This window comes from Microcaecilia unicolor, chromosome 2, assembly GCF_901765095.1.
Source record: "Microcaecilia unicolor chromosome 2, aMicUni1.1, whole genome shotgun sequence".
In the NCBI taxonomy this organism is placed as follows: Eukaryota; Metazoa; Chordata; class Amphibia; order Gymnophiona; family Siphonopidae; genus Microcaecilia; species Microcaecilia unicolor.
Genome location: NC_044032.1, coordinates 103,422,976 through 103,446,932, shown reverse-complemented (window position 1 = coordinate 103,446,932; position 23,957 = coordinate 103,422,976). Strand labels below are relative to the sequence as shown.

The 23,957-nt window shown below is 40.9% G+C and overlaps 1 protein-coding gene across 1 annotated transcript in view; it reads right to left on the bottom strand.

Annotated features, from left to right (window-relative positions):
• Positions 1–23,957, bottom strand: part of ZSWIM6 (zinc finger SWIM-type containing 6) — a 338,014-nt gene that overhangs the window by 51,271 nt on the left and 262,786 nt on the right. Inside the window, exons 6-9 of the mRNA XM_030193168.1 lie at positions 16,917–17,093; positions 16,550–16,696; positions 9,542–9,688; positions 6,319–6,579 (exon numbers count right to left, since the gene is read on the bottom strand). Of these exons, the coding sequence (XP_030049028.1) occupies positions 6,319–6,579; positions 9,542–9,688; positions 16,550–16,696; positions 16,917–17,093 (732 nt within the window). The remainder of the gene's footprint in view (positions 1–6,318; positions 6,580–9,541; positions 9,689–16,549; positions 16,697–16,916; positions 17,094–23,957) is intronic.

Here is a 23,957-nt window from a genome sequence, read left to right as displayed (position 1 = left end):
GCTGTGATGGGTGTGAAAACCAGATTGATAAGGATGGAGATGTTGCTTTGCTCAAGGTGCTGAAGGAGTTGAACATGAACTAGCTTTTCAAAGGTCTTAGAAAAGAAAGGAAGACTGGATATAGGGTAAAAACTTGAGGGCCGTGAAAGGTCAATATAGGGCTTTTTAAGTAGAGGGCAGACTAGGGCATGTTTCCAGGAGGCTGGAACTATGCCTTCAGACAAGGAGAATGAAAGGAGAGGCAGAAAAGGAGGAATAATTTGGTTTGAAAGGTGTTTGAAAAGAGATGCTGGCCATGGGTCAGCAGAGGAATAGAAAAGGATTAAGTTATGAAAGGGTAGTAGCAAAAGTGAACTGAGGGAAGGTTGGAAGAAGACCATGTAGAAGATGGGACAGGGAGATAAGTGGGGGGGGGGGGGGGGGGGGGGAGTTTGGCAGGGAAGTGGGAGTGCGGGAGCAGAGGGAGGAAGAGAAGGCAGTAGAGAATCTGTCTTGGATTGCCACGATGCGGCAAGAGTGTCTAGAGGCAAAATGGAGGGATCATAGTCAGGAGAAGTGATGGAAGATGGTGCAATAGAATTAATGAGACAAAAAAGTGCCTGCAGTCAATTACGAGAAATTGAAAGTCTCCTATCAAAGAAAGAACTTTTAACACAGCGAATTGTGTGGCGATATTCCTAATATCGTATGCGGAAGATAGTGAGATTGGAGGGTGAACGGGACTTGTACCATTTGTGTTAAGTGGCTCATAGCTGAGAACAGAGCAGACGAAGGGCAGGAGTATATCAAGGAGCAGAATGTGAGCGTGAAGGGGGGATAGTGGAAAATAGGAGCATGTTGGTCAAGAGTAGCGACAAGGGTGCAGTTCAGCTGTGCTAGGCGCTCATCGATAGGTAGTGTGGGCAAAGGGGTGTCAATGTAGAGAGAGTTGTAGAAAGGCAAGAAACAGCTATGTCATTAATAAGGCGAGGGAGTTGGGCTGCAGTGAAGGAGAGGGAGGGGGTGGGAATGAAGGCAGTTGGAACATAAGAAAATGGTCTGACCATGGAATGGGGAAGGAGCAGTGAGTGGAGAAGAGGTAAAAATGAGATCAAGAGAATTGTCAGCTTTGTGAGTGGAGGAGGAGAGTAAGACCCAAGGAATGTATAAGGGAGAGAACTGACACTAAATTCAGAGGGGGGAAGATTAAAGTCAACGAGGAGCAAGAGAAAACGCTGAAAGCTCATCGATAGAAAAGGAAGAGGTAGGTGGTAAAACAAAGCAATGCAACAAAACAACGAAAAGAATAAAAGACAAAGAAGAAGAACTTCAGAAACCTGAAGTAGTCAGGCTTCTCTCTCTCTATATATATATATATCTATATCTATATAAAAACTCATGAACCGTTTGCAACCTTGTTGAAGATTACTACTACTACTACTATTTAGCATTTCTATAGCGCTACAAGGCATACGCAGCGCTGTACAAACAGATCTATTGTCCACCTAGAGTACTGTGCTCTGACGAAAAAGGCCTTTTGGTTGCATCTTCCTTTCAGCAGATAAAACTATAGGAATATGAAGTAATTATGTTTGGCATTGCTGGCCTAGTCCTGTGGAACACCCTCCCATCTGATTTGAAATTGATGGATGTTTCATATACAGACTAAAAACCCATCTATTTAGACAAGTATTTTCTAGTATTTCGACCCAATAAAGCTTTTACCATTGCATTTGATGCATTATTTTCCTTTAGTTTAATGGCAAGAATGATTGACAGCTTTATTTTTGAACTTGTTACGTATTTAATTTTGTATGTTTTATTGTTACCTACGTAGAATTGTAAATAGGTGAGCTATAAATTTTTTAAATAAGAAAATTTCTCTACTACCAATCCAAACTAAGGGCCAGATGCACTAAACTTAACGAGCCCTTAACGAGCTATTAACGAGCAAGTAGTAAACCCTGGCTTGCACTAAACACTTTTTTCCGACGACGGTAGCAGCTAACGAAAACGGAATGCAGATGAGCAAATCGTGTAGAAACCCTATTGTAATGAGATGCACTAACCTTTTCCCGATTGCCTTAACGCTGGAAAATCTAATGAGAGGTCTGTACCTCTCGTTGGGGCTGCGTGGGATTGGAACAATTATTAAAATGTTTAAAAAAAAAAAAACAATCTGGGGACAAAAATGGCCAAGTGCTGTCAGGAGCGTCCTTTATGGACGTCCTTCACTATATATAAAAAAAAAAAAAATCAAACAAACTCCGATTCTGTTTTGATAAATGTTCAAAAAAGACTTCATACAACTTAAAAAAGTGGAAAAAAGATCCAAGTACTTGTCTTTTTTTTTTTTTTGAAGTTTTATTAAAAAAAAAAAAAAAAATCAAACAGGCTCCGATGCTGCAGGCTATTTTTTGGACATCATTCAACCCCGGAATAATAAAAATGTCCTTTTTGGCCGTGCTGTGATTGGCTCAAAGACTTCCAGCACGGCTAATCACAGCGCGTTTAACACGCTGTGATTTGCTCAGAGACTTCCAGGTCTCTGAGCTGAGTGAAGCACGGCCAAAAAGGACATTTTTATTATTCCGGGGTTGAATGATGTCCAAAAAAGAGCCTGCAGCATCGGAGCCTGTTTGATTTTTTTTAAATAAAGCTTCGATTTAAAAAAAAAAAAAAAAAACATACATTTTGGGCGCGCCCCCCCCCCCCCCCCCCACAATAATAAAAACGTCCTTTTTGGCCATGCTTCACTCAGCTGAGAGACCTGGAAGTAAGGGAGGGAATCCAAGCAAGTACAGTTGTAGCCGAGTGGTTAGAGCACCGGTCTTGTAATCCAGAGGTGGCAGGTTAAAATCCCACTAATAGCTTTGTTAATTAAAAAAAAAAAGGATGAGCACTTGGATTTTTTTTCCACTTTAAGTTGTATGAAGTCTTTATTGAACATTTATTAAAACAGCATAACAAAATACAGCACTCCAGAACAAGTAAAATCATAACTGATCAGCTCCAGGTCTCTCTCAGCCAATCCCAGCGCATTTAGCTGTTTACCAGTATCAGCTAAATGCGCTGGGATTGGCTGAGAGAGACCTGGAGGGAAGGACGTCCAAAACGTTTTGTGTCCTCTCATGCTCTGATTTTCTGGGCTGGAAGGCTCCTCCGTATCGTCAGGTTAGTTTTTATTCTCTTGCCTCTGAACTGTACATTAGCTTGTAGCCTGTAAAAAGAACGTCTTTTTAGAGGGAGGTTTTTTTTTTTATAGTGAAGGACGTCCATGGCATGCACAAAGCAGCCAGCATAACGCTTGGCTGCTCTGCGCATGCTCGACCGGCTGACTATCCGACTGTTTAACGACGGAATAGAGAATGCAAGTGAGCTACAATGAGCAGCTCATTTGCATTCCTATTCCTTGATGTATGCCCGTTCCTTACCGATTCGCTAAGGGAATCGGTAAGGGAAGGGCTCTAACGATTGATTAGTGCATCTAGCCCTAAGTATTCTTAGCAGTATTCATACCATGTATTTGTTCAGACCGTAATTGGTAACGCCGTTAACGGTTATATGTAAGCCACATTGAGCCTGCAAAAGGTGGGAAAATGTGGGATACAAATGTAACAAATAATAAAAAAAAAATTATAAGCACTCATGATTAAAACTAAATATAAAACATACTACTTGAACATAAACATCGCATTACATCTACTTGCCCCAGCACTGCAGCCTCCTCCTCCTAATTATTCTACGTGAATGATTGATGGTACGTTTTTATTTTTTTAAGGAATGACACCAAATTCTGGTTCTCATGCAAAGGTAGTAGCTCATTCCAAATTTTAGGACCAGCAACCAAGAATGCCCTAGAATGGATCTCAGATCTTTGGGAGGTAGAACAATCAAAAGCAAATGACTTTCAGAATGGAGTGTATGATAGGACGATATTTATTTAAGACCTCCTGTCAACACTCAAAAAATTGGAACTAGAATTTGAAAACTTATAGGAGAGAGCCAGGGCTGCCAATGGCGGGGGACGGGGGTAACCGAGTACACGGAGACTCAGTCCAGCTTTCCTGTCAGCTCTGTTACACAGGGCACCACTTCTTCTGTATGTAAGTGGCAGTGGCGGCAGCCAACATGGTGATCACCGTCATACTGGGTGGTATTTGGAGTCTGTATAATCATCTTGACTGGCAACAGAAAAATAAGATTCTACATATTTTAGTGACTCCTCTGATATACCAATCTGCCACAATTTGGTTAGTCACAGTAGCTTTGCTCATTTGATTTCTGTCTATACTTTCTCAGGGTGAAAATGACTCAATATTTAGAATCTTGCTCCTTTCTGCTTTAGCTAGGTGCCAGTCAATGCCTTCTTAATTTGTGTTTCAAGAGCAAGAATAAATTTTCTGTGACATTTACCATGAGAACAACCACCAGTGTAGCTCACTGTTAACTTAAGTGTGAAGTACTAACAATATGAAAGCCTGATAATTAAAGCAGTCATGTCTAGACTGTGTAATATCAATTTGCCTGTCACTTGGTTCCAGCACTCTCTCCTTTGGTCTTGTTTCTAGATTGTTTTTGTTTGCTCCCATACATTCCTTGGATTTTATAATCTTATGGTTCAATATTTAAAAACTAGAGTATTTAAAATGCTGGCCATGACATTACACACACTACATATATCCAGCACCACCGTCTGGATAGGTAACAGCACTAAATATATAAGGTTGCAACAGCTGCTAAATGTATAACTAAGCAAATTTTTCTGGCCTACCTAAAACCACATAGCTGTACAAAGTGGATGAATAGTGCAAGAAATTTCAGCAGCACTACACAGCTGCTGTATTAAGTTATTTTCAATATTTGACAGGATGTGGAGCAAAATGGGAGACATGTACCTTCTTTAAGTTCCCAGATTGTTTATTCTTTTCTTGGAAGTTAAATTTTGAATCACAGTAAAGCAGATAGGGTTAGCAGGATATATTCACATACTTCCTAAGTCAATCCCCGTTTCCATCAGATTGGAGACAGGGATTGACTTATGGTTAAGTTAGTAGGATATGCCTACATATTCCTTTTTCTGCTTTACCATGTAAGCATGGAGGGGTAGTTGTGGGGTGGAGGTGGTAGGGCATTAGTAGGGGGTCGTTTGTGGGGGGTGCTGCCTGTTGTGGGTAGGGTAGGGTACGGTAGCTGGAGGTAGGTTTTTGTTTTGTTTATGAGTGGGCCAGTTTGAAGAATGTTCTGGGGTGTGGCATAGTTGTAGGAGGTGGTATGTGGAGATGGGACAGTTTACAGGTATGTGTAGCGAATATGGGAGTAGTTTTGGGCTGAAAAGGCAGTTGTGGGGGTGTGGAAGAGTAGGGAATTTGATGTTTTAAAATGCCTTGCCCTGTTCTCTAACTTCAGTATTTCACTCTAAGTTTCTAAGTTACAAAGGCTAGACCTCCTTTTCCCATAGAAATGCTTTGAGCCATTTTTCTTGGGGACAGAATTTCTCTGGAACCTTTAATCCATTTTGGCCCATTTGCAAAAACTCAGTGTGTGTCTTTGTACTGTTTTGTCCCACATGCCAAGTTTCAACCCATTCTAATAATTCTCTGCTGTGGAAGCTGAAATTCTTTTTCCCATGGAAATATCACTGGGGGGAGGGGGGTTATACCTCTGGAACCCCCCAGTCTGATGTGGTGCAGGTTATACAATAGTGCCAGTGATATGTGTAACTTAATTGATAAATTAGGCACTAAATGGCTATAATTGGAGTTAATTGGTGCTATTTTGCAGTTAGGCATATAACTGCACTTAGTTGGAATTCTAAAACCTTGTGTGGGAGGGGAATGGGCAGGTCATGGGCGTGTCAAGCATGTATGCGCTAAGGTTATAGAATACTGACAGTTATGTATGCAACTGCAACACTTAGTTGCAGACATTTACATTGGCCTTCGACATGGTGTAAGTGGCCATACCTAAATACTGGTGCATAAATACTGACTTACACTTGTATTTCCAAAAAGCAAGTACGCACTCAACAGCAAATGTAGACTAAACGCTTAGCGCACAGCATTGCAGCAACTAACTTTAGACAACTTGTACTGATTACCACCATAGTGGAATTAGAAAAGGTAAGAGAAAGGCAAGCAAAATAAAAATGACTCTTCCTGTGAATAATAGCTAATGAGGGCTCTTCAATCAGGACAGCTGAGAGGGGATATTATAGGAGTCTATAAATAAAAGACAGTACTGCCATTTTAAGCAAGGTCAAAGAACCAAATTGGGAGTACTTTTCAATACTAGTTTGCAAACAATCACACAAAAAGGAGGAACATTTTATCATGCTACCTTCTAATAGGAAGACTGCTTGCTTTCGAAAAATCTTCACCAGCGTATCATCCAATTCGATTTCCTGAAGTTTAGAAATGAGTTGCTCCTCATTTCGACAAACCTTCTCTTGTGCATACAAGCCATCAGGCATGATCCGCTGTTGCCCCAGTCCTATCAATGCCACTTCCACAGCTAATGTTAAATACGATTCCCCTTCCTCTAAGAACTTGTGTGCAGGCAGGTGCTGGAACTCCAGAGATTTGCACTGCCCCATGTTCTCTGTAAAGGTTACGAAAAGAATAATATATCAGAAACCAGTTTAATCAATAGCTCTGCTGTAATCTGACATTTACAAATGCTCCTTGTCAAAGGTGGTCATGTATATTAGGTATTGTGTTTTCATAAAGGCATAGATTACTGTAAATAAGTCCAAAGGCATTAGGAAAATAAAATGTACTCACTAGTGATCTGAAATACACATCTGAAGTTCTGAAATGTGTTTTAGGTTATAAGGAATTCAATAACCTATTGTGAATTAGAAAAGCCAACATGCAGCCCGTGTTCCTTTCCAAGTGAGAAACGCCAACATCAACCCCCCCCCCCCCCCCAAATACAATATCATAAACAAATTACCCCCAAATCAAACAAGTACTCCTAGTAATCCCCTAAAACTATGACAGGCTGTATTTGTCTCATAAGTAGATTAAAACGGTTACCGCCCCTTGATTTCCTTTCTACCCCTGAAACTGTGTTACATACGTATCTCTATTGTTCATGCCTCACAGGTAGCCATTTGTGCATAAACATATAGTTTCAAGTTTATTGAAAGACTTACTATCCCACCCATCAATCTTGTGTCTAGGTGCCTAACAAACTAAAAAGAAGTGTGTGTGGTGGGGGGGGGGGGGGGGGGGGGAAGAAAGCAGATGTCACAAGTAAAATATAGCAAGCCACAGACATAATGACACAGGAGGAACTACAATGATCATTACGAAAGACAGAGAGAGGGGGAGTGGGAAGTACAGTAGGTAGCTGAAGGTGCAGGCAATTAAGGAGCCAGTGCCTATAGGACTCTCCAAAACATGGGCTTTTAAATTGGTTTTGAATTGAGGGAATGAAGGCAAAGTCTTCCAGTTCTCAGGTAGCGAATTCCATTGCTGTGGGGCTTGTTCTGAGAAGAGAGAGCGACAAGCTCATACTGAAGAGATAGCATGAGGGAGTGGAAACAAATCAAAACATCTTTCTGAGAAGAGCGTAAGGACGCTGAGGCCTGTATGGGAGATGAAATGAGTGAAGAAACACCAGCACCTCTGTAGTACGAATCTTATAAACCAAAGAAAGTAATTTACATTTTATACAGTAGGGAATAGGTAACCAATGTGCATTTTCCAAGAGGGGCGTGACATGGTCATATTTCTTATGACCTGTGATAAGTTTAAATAGCTATGTTCTGTATAAGTTGCAGTCTATGTAGTTCGCGTTGAGGAATACCTATATAAAAAGAGTTGAAGTAATCAAGCTGTGATATAATAAAAGAATGGACCACAATGTTCACTGCATCAGGGAGTAAGGAATGGCCAAATAGATCCGATATGCTTAAGTTGAAAAAAAGCTCATGCATCACTGAAGAAATCTGAGGAATTAAGGTTAGGGCATCATCAAACAGAACACCCAGAATCTTAGGATTGTCAGTGTTGGGTATTACAGTGGCATTGACATGGAGCGGGCTAATTAGGCTTGCATTAGGTTTAGGGGAGTACAGCATCGCACAAGATTTGTCTGAGTTAGGAAGCAGACGATGTTGTGTAAGCCAAGTAAAGATAGTATTAATTTGTGGTTAATAGCAGCTATCTGGGAGCTGTCAGAGGGATTTATGGAGACGAGAACCTAAATGTCATCGGCGTAAACAAAGGATGTGAAACCCATAGATTCCAGGAGAAAAAGAAATGGTGCTAAGAAAATGTTAAACAGAAGAGGTGATAAGACAACCTTGGGGCACACCTGAGGGTAGGGCATAAGGGAAGGAATCCCAGAAGGAGACGGTGTAGGTACAATCAGTAAAGTAAGAAGTAAACTATGCAAGTGTGGTACCTTTTAGGCCAATCTGAGAAAGGCGCCCAAGCAAAAGGATAAGATCTATAGTATCGCATGCAGATATAAAATCAATAGAAAGAAGCAAAACAGAGTAGGTTTGATTAAGCTGTGTCCGAATGTAGGTGGTTAGGCCTAAAAGGGTAGTTTCGGTATTATGGTTTTGACGGAAGTCTGTCTAATGTGGGTGCAGAATGTGGGTATCAGTAACAAAGTTTAACAGTTGAGTGTAAACTACAGCCTCAACTAATTTAGCAGTGAATGGTAGATTGGCTATTTATATACAATTTATAATGTTGTTCAATACAAGAGGAAATGCAGAGGCATAACTGATAGAGGGAATAATAACCAGTATGCATTTGTCCAAGTTATATGAATACCCGACAAGGCCTACGTTTCGGCGATCGACTGCATCGGTGGTCAATCAGTTGTACAGTATAAGACTATCTATAAAGTTCTTCCCAACAAGAATAATAAGAAAACACTGATTTCTGTAGCTACGCAGGGGAAGCTTCTGAGTATTCTCTTATATTGCTCTTGTTGGGAAGAACTTTATAGAGCAACGTCTTGTACTGTACCACTGATTGACCCCTGATGCAGGCGATAGCCGAAAAATGGGCTGTGTCTGGTTTTTGAATAAACATTGCTTCCTCTGCCTTCGCCTTGTGGTTTCATCTCTGGCCGGACACACTTTTTCTACCCGATGACATTTTGTGTTGTTACTCCCTCTGATTTGCCTGTTAAGTTATATGAATGGTATTTTTCTCCCAAATATCAAATCCGCTCCTACACCTGCTGTTCTCAAGCTTTTTTCCTGGTCACAATGACCCTATGCTGCCACTGGTAATTGAGAAAGGGTATCTAATTCCCAAGGCAAATGGTTAAAGTTCTTAATAGAAACTGTAAAATGTTTTTAGAAATGCCAGTTCCTTTAGAAACACACAAGTTCCTTGGGTTTTAGGTGTTTGCCTGTTGCCAGGGATCTATTTCTTTTCTGGGTTGAAGTCACTATTTACGGATCTTAGCTACTATACAACTAAATGCAACAAAAGTGTTCACAGACTCTTATAGCTCTAATGCAAATGCTCAATAATTAGGCAAAAAGAAAACCTTCAAAGCTTTGTATTCAGTGTACAAACCACTCACTCACCTGTGAAATCCGAGAACACATGGAAGTTTTCATCATCCACCCTACAGACTTCCATAAGACTACTGAAGAGCGTGCCGATAGGATCCAATGGATGGCCAACCCAACCTTCAAGATTGGTTATCGACGTCACTCCTTTGTTCAGAAGCTCTGATATTTCATGACATGAAAAAGAACAGTAAATTACTTTTTTCTACTAAAAAGTTAGTAATCTGAGCTGTTCAATTCTGAAGCCAGAACATTTATTTGTTAATTTTTGGGGGGTTGGGGAAAAACTATGAGTTATCAGCCATTGCTAAAATATTCACACTGTCTATCATCAAAAATTGAACACAATCTCTACCATAGGGCTGATCACATGAAAATGTGCCAAGAAGTTTACTTTTTCCACTGATCTTAAAATTGCTGTCCAAGGTTTGGGTGTGAATGTTGAGGTAAATACATTTGTATATTCTTTAAACTAGGACAAACGTGTGAACTTCACAGTAGCCAGCATAGTACCTACCTATAAGGCATTACCCAACATAATTGTTAGAGAATTCGAATGAAATATTGGAGGCAACGTCTTACATTTTTTCTATGTAAGCTTAGTTTTTTTGTTTCTGTTTCTCTCTGTGGCATCGCACTTACGGCTCCTTTTACAAAGTCGTGCAACTGATTAGCGTGCGCAGAATGCAAAGAAGCTTTACACTTTTCCCCCATGTTTATTTTTCTGTAGTAGCACAGAAAGATCAGTTTCAACCTGATCCAGCTTGCTGTTAGGATTGGAGGAGTGGCCTAGTAGTTGGTGCAGTGGCCTGGGAGCCAAGTTTGATTCCCATTATAGTTCCTTGTGGCTCTGGGCGGGTCGCTTGGCTCTCTATTGCCCCAGGTACAAAATAATTTCCTACCATTTGGGTTTCTGCCAGGTACTTGTGATCTGGATTGGCCACTGTTGTAAGCAGGATATTGGGCTTGATGGACCATTGGTCTGACTCAGTATGGCTATTCTTATGTTCTTAATCGGCAGTGCCGTTTTGTAAAAGGAGCCCTTAAGAGTTATTTTATGTTTCTAAATCAAAATATATAAACATTGTAAAGAAATTCTATTATTTTTACAAAAAAGATTTCCATAGTGGGCCATGCATTTTGAGAAATGCTCTGTGCCGAAGAGGACTACATTAATAAAACAGTGTCTATGTTAAAATAACCTTTCTATGCATAAGGGGTATTTCTCATGCAGAGTAAACTTAATCACCAATTTTTTGTTTCAAATCTATCCAAATTCAAACAAAATGTGACCAACTCTGGGAAAAGATGACTAAAGTCACCAGAAACAAAAAATGAGGTTTTAATGAATCCTCTTACAGCAATTTGTAATAACATCCCAAACCATCCTTTTATACGAAAAAATAAAGTTACCAAAGTTCAGACATGTAACTTTTGCAGACTGCTTATGGACCCATGAAATGGAAAAAAAAAAAATCAGCCATTCACAACCTTTTGGATCTGCTACATTAGTCCCCTTTTCCCAGAGACAGTCACAAATGCTTAAAGAGGTGCTTCAGAGTCCCTGTGTCTCTAAGAGACATCTGAGCATGTTTTTAATGTATTCCAGACCTCACCATGTGCTAGATTTTCGTGATGACATCAGAAGGTTAAGACTCATACTTAATGTAACAAAATTAATAAGGTATTACATGATTTAGAGTCCTCCAAGCATGCTCCAATCATATGGTGTGCTGTAAGGCAAGACAAAAACCAGCGACTAGGAAGTAGGACCAGTGCCTGGCAGACTTTTATGGTCTGTGACCAGATGATAGCAGGGACTGAACAGCAAGCATGCATTTTTGTGCCTCACACTCATCTATGGGTTGACAGTGAGTTTGCAATATTGTTAGACTGCTGGTTTATTTAAATATTGACAATAAATAGGACTATTTGTTATGCCGATATTTGATCATGACGGAGTGTAAACTTTTTGGGCAGTCTAGATGGACCATGTGATCTTTGTCTGCTGTTATATACTATGTTACTTGCCCACACTTTATAGACACTACGCTACCTTCCTACAGATATAAAAACATGTGATTTATTCAAACAGATGAAACAAATGAATAGAAATATTTCATTTACTGCATGTAATGCTCTCTTATCTTGTAAGAAAAATAACACAGGAGTTAGGGGCGTGTCTTACAACAAAATCAGAAAAAACAATGCCATGCAAGTTCTTATGCACACTGGACACTCATGGCCTGCAGCAGAAAATCTCAGGCACAATTCACACAAAAGGGGCATGTTTACTAAAGAGGGTTAGGTTCTTGCTCTTAACGCATGTTAACAGACAAAATCAAATGTACTTTAAATGCAAAGGTCCTGCAATAATTGTTGGGGGCGTGTCCAGCATTCCCGCTGAAGTTTCTGCACAGAAATCTTCCCTAACGTGCCTTACTTTCAGGCACCATATGTGCTAATGTACCTAGCGCCATCTACTGAGGTAGCATTAGGCGAACCTCGTGTTAGCTGCACATTTAGCAGGGCGTGCTACCTACTGTGTGCTGATTGCAATGTGCAGTCCCCACCTATACCTCTACCTTGATCCCGTCGCATCCCACACTAAGCTTTTAGCACCAGACTTGCCACACAGACTAATTTAATGTGCATTTGGTGTTAGACTGTGTTAAAACCCAAACTACTTATTGCACCTTAATCAACATGCCCCAAAGAGAACTATCTATAGGCCAAAAGGGTGCTCAGGTGCCTTGGTAAAATAAGGGGCAATATGATAATGCTCTTCAGATATAGAGAACGACCTAAGCATGAGGGGGTACCAGTTATCAGTTACAAACACAGTTATCAGTTACAAACACAAATGTATATAAGTGGTTTTTATCATCACATTCCCCTTACAGCTATGTACAAGGGATTAATCTCTCCCATGCCTACAGAGCTGAACACACTCTCAAAGATCACAACACACACATTCAAATTAGTGCTCTAACAAACTATGGGTGCATTGGAAGACCCACAAACCAGGACCCCATGCACATCATCTGTGTTGCATGGACCATGTTCATTTATATTACTGCCCTGCAATGGAAAAAGGAAGCAAATGCCTATTTTTACTGAAGCACTGGCTTCCTTTTGCAGTTGCAGGGCAGATTAGTTTACATGATTGAGAACTCTCTACACCCAATACTGCTAGCTAGTTTAAAAAAAAAAAAAATACGAGACCTACTTCACCAATGTAGCAGTGCAACATTCTAGTACTCTATGAGCCTCTCTATCCCTTACAGACCTGGCAGTGAAAGTCTATAAACCATCATTAGCTGTAGTCTTCGATAGACCATCATTCATCTCTCAGTATTAGGAATAAGGAGAGATGTTTGTCTTGGGATCCTGCCAAATACTTGTCTTTGACATTAGCTACTCCTCATCACAAGTCAAAACTCCATGACCCTTTATCTTTAGATGCTGGATGTGATGACTTTTGGTTTGACTGTATAAAATATCTTATGCTCTTAAAGTGAGGAAGCAAAGCTGTGAAGCCAAAAATACAACTAGGTTCACAACACGACAAGAGAAGATAGGGTTGTTATATAGGGCAACATAAATATTTAGGTCTGCTAAAACTGTGAGGAGCATATATTGATGGTAGGAATAGTAATGCTAACCTTTTATAAGTAACTTTTGCTAGAGTGTTAAATGTTGCTCCTCTTGAGATGTTGAAACGTTATTTACGTGATGTTTTGAATATACCTGACCAGAATCTGCCACCATTTTCACAAGCATATTATATACCAGGGAAGGACTCAAATCCAATGACTGAAAATCCAATAGATGTTTCTCTCTTGCTTGAGTCTTCTGATACTGAGCTGGCAACTGCAGCTACTTTAGTGGTGACGGTTGCATTATTACCAGACAAAAATTGGATTTGCCGCTTGTTTTTCCGAAATAAAGATAAACCTTTTTTAGGTTTTAAGATATTGCTTTTTCCTGATGTCTCTAAGGAGACAAGGCGACGGAGGAAACAATTTTTGATCCTTAAGCCTGAAGTTCTGCACTTGGTACCTTCTTTTTAAGATACCCCTGCAAGTGCATAATAAGACTTGGGGAAAAGAAATATGTATTTACAGAACCTGCCCATGTGTCGGCGCTTATAGCCTCAGCGAAAATGGAAAAGCGTCAAGGATAAATAAGATATTAACTCCACTTAACAGAGTTGTGTTATCCTGAATAATTTTTCTTTATTTACTATTCTCCATGTTTTTCCGAATTCTTGGATCTCACTTTATGGACTTGAGTGTTAATTTTTCCTAAAATGTATGTATTCTAATTTTCTCTTTGCTTATTATTATTATAAGTAATCTCCTAAGTAACAAACACTTTCCTACACAAGATGTTTCTTGTATAAATCGTTAAATGAATAATTAATAAATAAGTAACTTTTGCAAAGCAAACTTTAGCCAGGGAATGTTTCCTTTGGTCATTATCCCAGCAAAAGAAACAAGTTTAACCTAGATTCTCTAATTTTTGCCAAGCATACAATTGTTTTAAACATTTTAATATTGCTCCCACAAGCAGTCAAGCAGGAGTAAATATTCAGCAGTACTTATTCAGTCATTCATGCAAGTGCTAGCGCTGAATACTCTGGTATAGATTTAAAACATGGTGGTCAGTGTTTGAGGTTAATGCTAACCACAGTGTTTAAATATTAGTGGGATAAAATTTAAGAATGTGGAAATAAAAAGAACAGATCAATGGTAGGTACACACAAACTATATCCGTTGAGTAACAAACAGTGTATTGCCTGACACAGGCCGTGTTTCGCCCTAAAGTATAAATGTGTTTCTGGGAAAGCCTGTCGGCAAAGTAGAGCTGTCTACATCAGAGCTTCCCAAATTGTCAGTTGGGGCCCCAAATGGTGTCATAAAACCCGCATTTGGGGGTCATGACCTGGGAAGGCTCATTGTTCATCACCTCCAGGAGGTCGCACAATTTTATCTGGCTGCAATTCTGGGGACACCGCCACAAAACGATTGGTGTATGCAGGATTGGTGGAGCCTTGTAGACCAGTGCTTACCAAATTGTTTTTCAGTCTGTAATTTTTTTTTTTTTTGCCAACCATTGCTGCTCAGTGTTGTTGCTCTTCAGATGCCAAATGAGATTATGTGACTTGAACCCTTTTGAGTTTTAAGAGCTCTCACACAGACTATGATTGCATGAGAATTATCTTTAAACTTGGTTTAGTTTTTCTTTCAATTTCTATAACTGCGTTAACATAAGAGGGTAATTTTCAAACTGGCTGCCTAGGTTTGAACGTCAAGCAGATGCCTATTTCTTCCTTTCTTCCAAGACCCAGAGCCCTATCTGCCTTTATAAAATTGCCCCAGAAGTGAGACATAAATTGCTACTGAAATGAATCTGACAGTTACACCTGCTTGGGAGCAGGCATAAACCCCCTAATTCTTTAAAAAGTGCCAAAAATTATGAACACAAATTTGGACACGTGCCCAATTTGCATAAAAAATTTGAACATGCTAATTAGTGCCAATAATTGTTTTTTTTAACAATTGGCACTAATTAAATTTGCATTTACGAGTGATCTGAAAAGGGGGCACAGAAATGGGAATGTCATGAGCTTAATGGAGGCGTTCCTAAAATTAGTTATAGAATAGCTGGGATATACGCCTAATGTAGGTGTGTACATTTGCACGTTTCAGTTTATACATTTCAACAATTGAAATCAATTTAAACATCACGGTACTATGTAAGCCACACTGAGCCTGCAAATAGGTGGGAAAATGTGGGATACAAATGCAACAAATAAAATAATAATAAATAAAATAAATAATAAAACTCTGACAGTAATCTAATGTCTCTCAGGACCTTAAACCTTAATCTTGGGACCACAAACTGATCACGTTTGTTTCATCACCGATTCATATAAAAATTTACCAACCCCCATAATCAGAATGTAGTTAAGTTTATCAAGATGGACCTAATATTCTGCAATAACTTATACATAAGTATTAACACTTGAATTATATTTCTGTTTCAACTAGCATAAATCACACAAAAAAGGAGAAAAGTATTCTTGACATCTACATCCCTTCAAAACTTGTGATGCTAGGTTTTGAAAAACTTGCAATTTCCTCTACAGAGAAGTTAGCTCTCATCTACTACTACTACTTATCATTTCTATAGCACTACAAAACCTTCCCACTAGTCCAGAACTTGTGGGACAGTCATGTCCAACCACCAGAAGGAAGAGATAGAGAACAGAAAACTGAGCTGAGGCATCTGTCTTAGCATCTAGTCCAGCTCCTTACTATTTATGTAGACAAGCAGTAAAGAGAAACTCACAATAAAACTCAACCACCCTAAACAACTAGCTAAACTAACACAAACCAGAATTGGATATAGTGGCAGTCATAGAGATGCGATTCATGGAGAACCATAACTGGGATGTAGTTATACACATCAATTTAATTAAAATATATATTTAGTAGTATAGTTTAATTACACATTCAGCAGTTGGAGACTGTGTGAAGATTCCTTCTGTAAATTTCAACAGTGTGGAACTGAAATGTATATTTATAATGATTAATTGTATCACACAGTAACATAGTACATTGGGCAGATAAAAACCTGCGCGGTCCATCCAGTCTGTTCAATAAAAAACTCATAGCATGTGGTACAGCACAACAGTGTTTCCCATGATCAATCCTGGAGTACCCCATGCCAATCAGGTTTTCAGGATATTCACAATGAATATGCATGAACTTGATTTGTATGCACTGTCTCCATTATATGCATATCTCTTTCATGCATATTGATTGTAGATATCCTGAACACCTCACTGGTAAGGGGTACTCTAGGACCAGACTTGGGAAACACTGCAATACAATATTCTTGATCTTGATGTGTCCATGGGATAGTCAAACAAGAACTGTCCGCTACCCTCCTGTTACTTTAATACTTCAGATACAACACTTCTGTTTTTATTACCAAATAATGCAGTCACTCTACCTTTTTTCTGAGCCCTGAACATATCCATCTGCTTTTGTTGTTGCCTTCTTAGTGTATTCACAATAGCTATTGCTAGCCTCAGTGCTTCTCTTGGGTAGCCATGAGATCGGAGTGCATCTACCCTTGCGCATGCTGTAGGAACATGTTCTAAAACAAAGATGACAAAAATATACATCAGTGCTTGACTTTAGTGCCTATCTGGTACTTGAATCAAACAATTTTTTTCTCACCAGACCTTTCCATCTCTTCCCCATCAATCCTTCCAACTCTTCCCCATCAATCCTTCCAACACTGCCCAAGACATAATGGCACAGAACCTAAACAAAGAAATACGTCATGGAACAGTCTTTCCGTCTGAGTTGCTTACCATGCCACAGGGGCCACCCGTTAGAGTCAAAGAGAGAGTTTTCAGTGTCGTCATGGTAACAGTAGTTGGTGTAAAGGTCACTGCTGATAATGTGCTGCAAGTGGCTGTCCTGCCAATGGAGATCACAAGCCTCGATGGCTCGTGTGAACACTGTCCGATGAGGCCTGTTGGATGAATCTGGGATTGCCAGAATTTGAGAAAGATGAATCAGTTTCTCATTAAGTGAGGCAAGCATTTCCTTATAATCAAATTACATTCAGGTTACCCCTCACACTGCCAGGTATTCATAACATACAGAAAATAAACAATGAAAGTTGCTTACACCTTACATGATCTACTGGACTAGGCAGATAAGACACCACACTAATGTTTGTCACAACACAAATGATACATTACTTTTCAAAATACCATTTCTCAAAAAGTAGCCCCACTGGTCTTTTTGAAGACGAGGAGATAGAAGCCAGAAAAACATAAAAAGGGTCATTTTCTTTTCTAAAGAAATATGGCCAGGAATGCCAAGCAGCCAACTATTCCATGTACCATAGCCCTTCTTGCATGTTCAGAAAACTATGGTGAGCAAGAGCCCAATAGCATAATGGAAAATGAACCCATCTCCACCCTGCTAAAAGGTGGACTTGCATTATAAATAAATGCCTTTTCTGGTTCTTCCCTGGGCATCTGTCCTCTCTCTTAAGGATGGGGGAGGTACTTTTAGTGAGACAATTTATCAAAATTAAATTGTCTTGACAAAGGGGGTTTACATATTTGGATAATGAAAAACAAGAGTATGAAGCTGGCACTAAACTGACCACTGATATTCCTACTGTACATCAAACATCACATTTATAGCTTAGAGTCAGATATACTAAGCATTTTTTACCCCAACACACACGCAAAATCCATTCTAGTATTTACATGGCCATGAATGTGAACCCTATTTTGGATGGAAAGGTGTTCTTTTGTGATAGACCCTATGATTCACTAACACAAAAACAGGATCTTATAGTGGGTAGGGCTTGGAAGTCAATGACTTAAGTGGGCTACAAATTCTACTTCATTTATGTTTTTGCAGCCACACTTAGAATATAAATCAGATGTTCAGTTAACATTACGGAGAACCTTCAATCAACAGCATTATTTATGATATCTAGAACTTCAGCTTAACCATTCTTCAGCTTTACGTATTCTAGATTTGTCAGGAAATGGTTAAGAATAAGAATATTTTCTGTCTTATATTGCTACTTCATTAAAACACAGGGTGATCCTTTTATTATACCTATGTCCTCCTTTTTTAATCTTTGACTTTTGTAATGCTTTATATGTGGGATTGCCTACACTTGGGTTAGACCTTTACAGATAGCTCATAATCTAGCAGCTAAAGTACTGATGGGAGGAAATCATTTTGAATTTGCTGGCCACAGTGGTACCATGAGACAACCGCTAGGAGCCACTGGCACCATTTTGGACTGAGGCACCAACACAGATGGCAGTGGAAGAGGACTGCTGTTGCCTGTGGTCCCACTGGACCACTAATGCAGCTCCTGGGTAAGTCCCAAGGGGGGAGAGTAGGGCATTAGGAGCTGGGATTTTAGGTCAGAGGGACGGGGTTTGGTTAAGAAGGCAGTTGGTTTCAGTCAGAAGCCCGTTCTGGAACTGGGGTGTCAGGGCTGTCATTGGGGGGGGGGGGGGGGGGGGCAGTTGATTGTAAGGGCTTGGGTTGTGTTGGGGGCCAGGATCAGTGTCAGGGGTGGGGTTAAAGTATTGGGGGGGTCACAGTGTTGAGTGGGAGAGGCAGGGAACAAGTAGCGCTTCCAACATGGGTAGCTGTCATGCTCTTTGTTAATGCACAGCCATCACACTACATACCCTCGCGAAAGCATGGAGGGCATTATCAGCCCAGGCATGTAATGCGGTGGCCATGCACTAACTATGTGCTCTGTAAGATAAATACAGGGCATATGCTGAACATGCCCCTTGCATTTACCGCATAGGCTTTGCTGTTACTGTACCTTAATTTTTGCATTAAAGGTGTGGTAACTGTAAACTCTACTGCACTTTAGTAAAAAGGACCCCTTAAGAAGCACCTTAATACATTTACACTTGCTTATCACAGCTCTGAAAACAATTTAAAATAGTATTCGGAGAAAGATTAAAAAGCCACCCTGTTACATTGTTGTTTTATTTTTATTTGTCGCTTATATGTTTTATTGTATTTGATGATGGGAATGTTGATGCATCTTGTATTTTATCATTATGCTATATATAGTTATAACCCGCTGTCACCATTGTGAGCTATAAATTGTAATAACCATCTCACAGAAACAGAGAAAATGACAGCAAATAAAGGCCATATGGCCTATCCAATCTGTCAATTCATACTGTCTACGATTTCTTCCTCTCCCTAAGAGATCCTATGTGATTGTCCCAAGCTTCCTTGAATTCAGATACAGTCTTCGTCTCCACCACCCTTTCCATACAATATTATTGCCTTAGAATACTCATAAGTACATAAGTAATGCCATACTGGGAAAAGACCAAGGGTCCATCGAGCCCAGCATCTTGTCCATGACAGCGGCCAATCCAGGCCAAGGGCACCTGGCAAGCTTCCCAAACGTACAAACATTCTATACATGTTATTCCTGAGCCTGTCCCCTTTCACCTCAATCCTATGTCCCTTAATTTTAGTGAGTTCCCTTTCAGTTGAAAAGGACTTGTCTCCTGTACATTTCTGCCACAGAGATGTTTAAACGTCTATCATATCTCCCCCTCTTCCACCTTTCTTTCAAAGTACACACATTTAGATCTTTAAGTCTGTCCCTATATGCTTTATGACAAAGACCACTGACTATTCTAGTAGCTGCCCTTTGGACTGACTCCATTTTGTTTATACAGTGGGGGAAATAAGTATTTGATCCCTTGCTGATTTTGTAAGTTTGCCCACTGACAAAGACATGAGCAGCCCATAATTGAAGGGTAGGTTATTGGTAACAGTGAGAGATAGCACATCACAAATTAAATCCGGAAAATCACATTGTGGAAAGTATATGAATTTATTTGCATTCTGCAGAGGGAAATAAGTATTTGATCCCCCACCAACCAGTAAGAGATCTGGCCCCTACAGACCAGGTAGATGCTCCAAATCAACTCGTTACCTGCATGACAGACAGCTGTCGGCAATGGTCACCTGTATGAAAGACACCTGTCCACAGACTCAGTGAATCAGTCAGACTCTAACCTCTACAAAATGGCCAAGAGCAAGGAGCTGTCTAAGGATGTCAGGGACAAGATCATACACCTGCACAAGGCTGGAATGGGCTACAAAACCATCAGTAAGACGCTGGGCGAGAAGGAGACAACTGTTGGTGCCATAGTAAGAAAATGGAAGAAGTACAAAATGACTGTCAATCGACAAAGATCTGGGGCTCCACGCAAAATCTCACCTCGTGGGGTATCCTTGATCATGAGGAAGGTTAGAAATCAGCCTACAACTACAAGGGGGGAACTTGTCAATGATCTCAAGGCAGCTGGGACCACTGTCACCACGAAAACCATTGGTAACACATTACGACATAACGGATTGCAATCCTGCAGTGCCCGCAAGGTCCCCCTGCTCCGGAAGGCACATGTGACGGCCCGTCTGAAGTTTGCCAGTGAACACCTGGATGATGCCGAGAGTGATTGGGAGAAGGTGCTGTGGTCAGATGAGACAAAAATTGAGCTCTTTGGCATGAACTCAACTCGCCGTGTTTGGAGGAAGAGAAATGCTGCCTATGACCCAAAGAACACCGTCCCCACTGTCAAGCATGGAGGTGGAAATGTTATGTTTTGGGGGTGTTTCTCTGCTAAGGGCACAGGACTACTTCACCGCATCAATGGGAGAATGGATGGGGCCATGTACCGTACAATTCTGAGTGACAACCTCCTTCCCTCCGCCAGGGCCTTAAAAATGGGTCGTGGCTGGGTCTTCCAGCACGACAATGACCCAAAACATACAGCCAAGGCAACAAAGGAGTGGCTCAGGAAGAAGCACATTAGGGTCATGGAGTGGCCTAGCCAGTCACCAGACCTTAATCCCATTGAAAACTTATGGAGGGAGCTGAAGCTGCGAGTTGTCAAGCGACAGCCCAGAACTCTTAATGATTTAGAGATGATCTGCAAAGAGGAGTGGACCAAAATTCCTCCTGACATGTGTGCAAACCTCATCATCAACTACAGAAGACGTCTGACCGCTGTGCTTGCCAACAAGGGTTTTGCCACCAAGTATTAGGTCTTGTTTGCCAGAGGGATTAAATACTTATTTCCCTCTGCAGAATGCAAATAAATTCATATACTTTCCACAATGTGATTTTCCGGATTTAATTTGTGATGTGCTATCTCTCACTGTTACCAATAACCTACCCTTCAATTATGGGCTGCTCATGTCTTTGTCAGTGGGCAAACTTACAAAATCAGCAAGGGATCAAATACTTATTTCCCCCACTGTATATCTTTTTGAAGGTGTGGTCTCCAGAACTGTACACAGCATTCTAAACAGGGCCTCACTAAGGACTTACACAGTGGCATATTACCTCTTTTGCTGTTGTGCACTCAAGCATCCTTCCGGCTTTTGCTGTCACCTTTTCTACCTGTTTGGCCGCTTTAAGATAATCAGATGCGACCACCCCAAGTCCCCCGCTTCTTTTGTGTACAGATGTACTTAACCTCCTATCCCTGAACTGCTCCCCTCAGGTATTTGCATGATGTGAATTATCACATTCATTAAGAACATATTTTGTTTCTAATTTCTATTACCTTTGGTTATCTTATACACAAAAAATATAAAGCTAGCACTGCTGCTTTGAAATCTGTGAAGAGGAACTTTATAGTCAGAGCAGATGTCACAATTCCTCTTATCACATCTATACAAACACCATTAATTTTTCCTTACATGTCAAGCTGCTAAGAGTACTTTACCATAACAACTGGGGCAAAGGGTAGAAATATCATACAACAACAGTAAAATCCAGCAAAGGAGCAAATTTAACTTTAATGCTGATTATAAAAGCTAATATTGATCTCAAAACACAATCTACAAAGCACATTAAGAACCTAAGTACCATGCTAGGTCAGAGCAATGGTCTATGAAGCTTAGTTGTTTGCTAACAGTGGTCAAGGTAAAATTATGTCTTACCTGATAATTTTCTTTCCCTTAACGCAGCAGATGAATCCAGGAACTAGTGGGTTAAGTCCGCCTACAAGCAGGTGAAGATAGAAATAAACAAACTAAAAGCAATGATGCCAGACGGCCAGCTCCTTCCTCAGTTAGTATGTCATTTGTAAGCATTTGCCAAGACCAAAAATATGAAACCAATAACAACCAGAAACCATCCTCACTATGAAAAAAACAGAGAACCAAATAAGAACTTCGAAATAACTGCAACTTGATCCACAAATCGGAATCCTTTCCGTGTTCCTTTATCTGTCTGAACTCTGCAAAAGAGAACTCGGAAGGAAAAAAAGAGCCACACTGCGCGGAAAATGAAAAAAAACCATCGGCTGAACTAGGGAGGGATCCTGGATTCATCTGCCACGTTAAAGGAAAGAAAATGATCAGGTAAGACATAATTTTACCTTCCTTGTCACTTGCAGCAGATGAATCCAGGAACTAGTGGGATGTACCAAAGCATTCCTTAAGTAGGGTGGTAAGCAGACGCTCCCCACGCCAACACTCCCGCCCCAAAACTCGCATCCTCCCAAGCAGACATGTCTAGCCTGTAATGCTTCACAAAAGTATGACGGGACTCCCAAGTAGCCGCCCGAGAAATCTCTTCTACAGATAAGGCCTCCGCCTCCACCCAAGAAGGCGCCTATGCCCGAGTAGAATGCGCCTTCAGGGCCACTGAAGACGCCTGCCCTTGTAGCAGATACGCCGTCCCAATGGCTTCTCTAATCCAGCGAGCAATGGAAGCCTTAGAAGCCGCCTCACCTCTTTTCGATCCTGACAAGAGCACGAAGAGATGATCTGAGCGTCGAAACTCAGAGATCTGCAAGTACCGAAACAAGGCTCTCCGCACGTCCAGGAAACGTAGCGAGGCAAACTCCCCTGGAGTGGAAGAGTGGCCTAGTGGTTAGGGTGGTGGACTTTGGTCCTGGGGAACTGAGTTCGATTCCCACTTCAGGCACAGGCAGCTCCTTGTGATTCTGGGCAAGTCACTTAACCCTCCATTGCCCCATGTAAGCCGCATTGAGCCTGTTATGAGTGGGAAAGCGCGGGGTACAAATGTAATTTAAAAAAATCCTCGCTTCGAAAAGACAGAAGATAAACCGCCTGATTGACATGGAAAGCCGAAACCACTTTAGGTAGAGACGACGGCACCGTCCGGATCAACACCCTTGCTTCAGAAAACTGCAAAAAAGAATCTCTGGAAGACAAAGCCTGAACTTCAGAAATCCTCATAGACAAAGCCGAAGCAACGGCCACCAAATCATTGTCTTCGGTGTTAAATCCTTCTCAGAAACCTTATTCAACGGCTCAAACGGTGGGACCTGGAGGGCTCGCAGTACCACATTCAAATGCAGAAGAGGCCGAAGCCGAAGAGCCCCCGCGTAGGAAACGGACCACATCAGAGTGAGTTGCTAAAGAGGAACCTCCAGTTTGCCCCTAAAACAAGCTAGCATGGCCACCTGCACTTGAAGGGAATTATATGCCAATCCCTTTTGAAGACCATCCTGAAGGAACTCCAGAATAACCGGAATGTCCGCCCGAAAAGGCGATTCAGCACGCAAAGCATACCACGCCAAGAAAGCTTTACACACTTGCACGTACGCTGTTGAAGTAGACTGCTTCCGTGCCCCCAAAAGAGTGGCAATGACTGGTACTGAAAATCCCTTCTTCCTCAGCAGCAGCCTCTCAATAGCCAGGCCGTAAGACCAAAGTGGGAGGGATTTTCCATCTAAACTGGCCCTTGATACAGCAGATCAGGAGTCACCGGAAGTTGCAATGGTGACTCAGAGTGATCCGCATACAACGGCCGTCAGGCCACTAGAACAACCGGCCCCCAA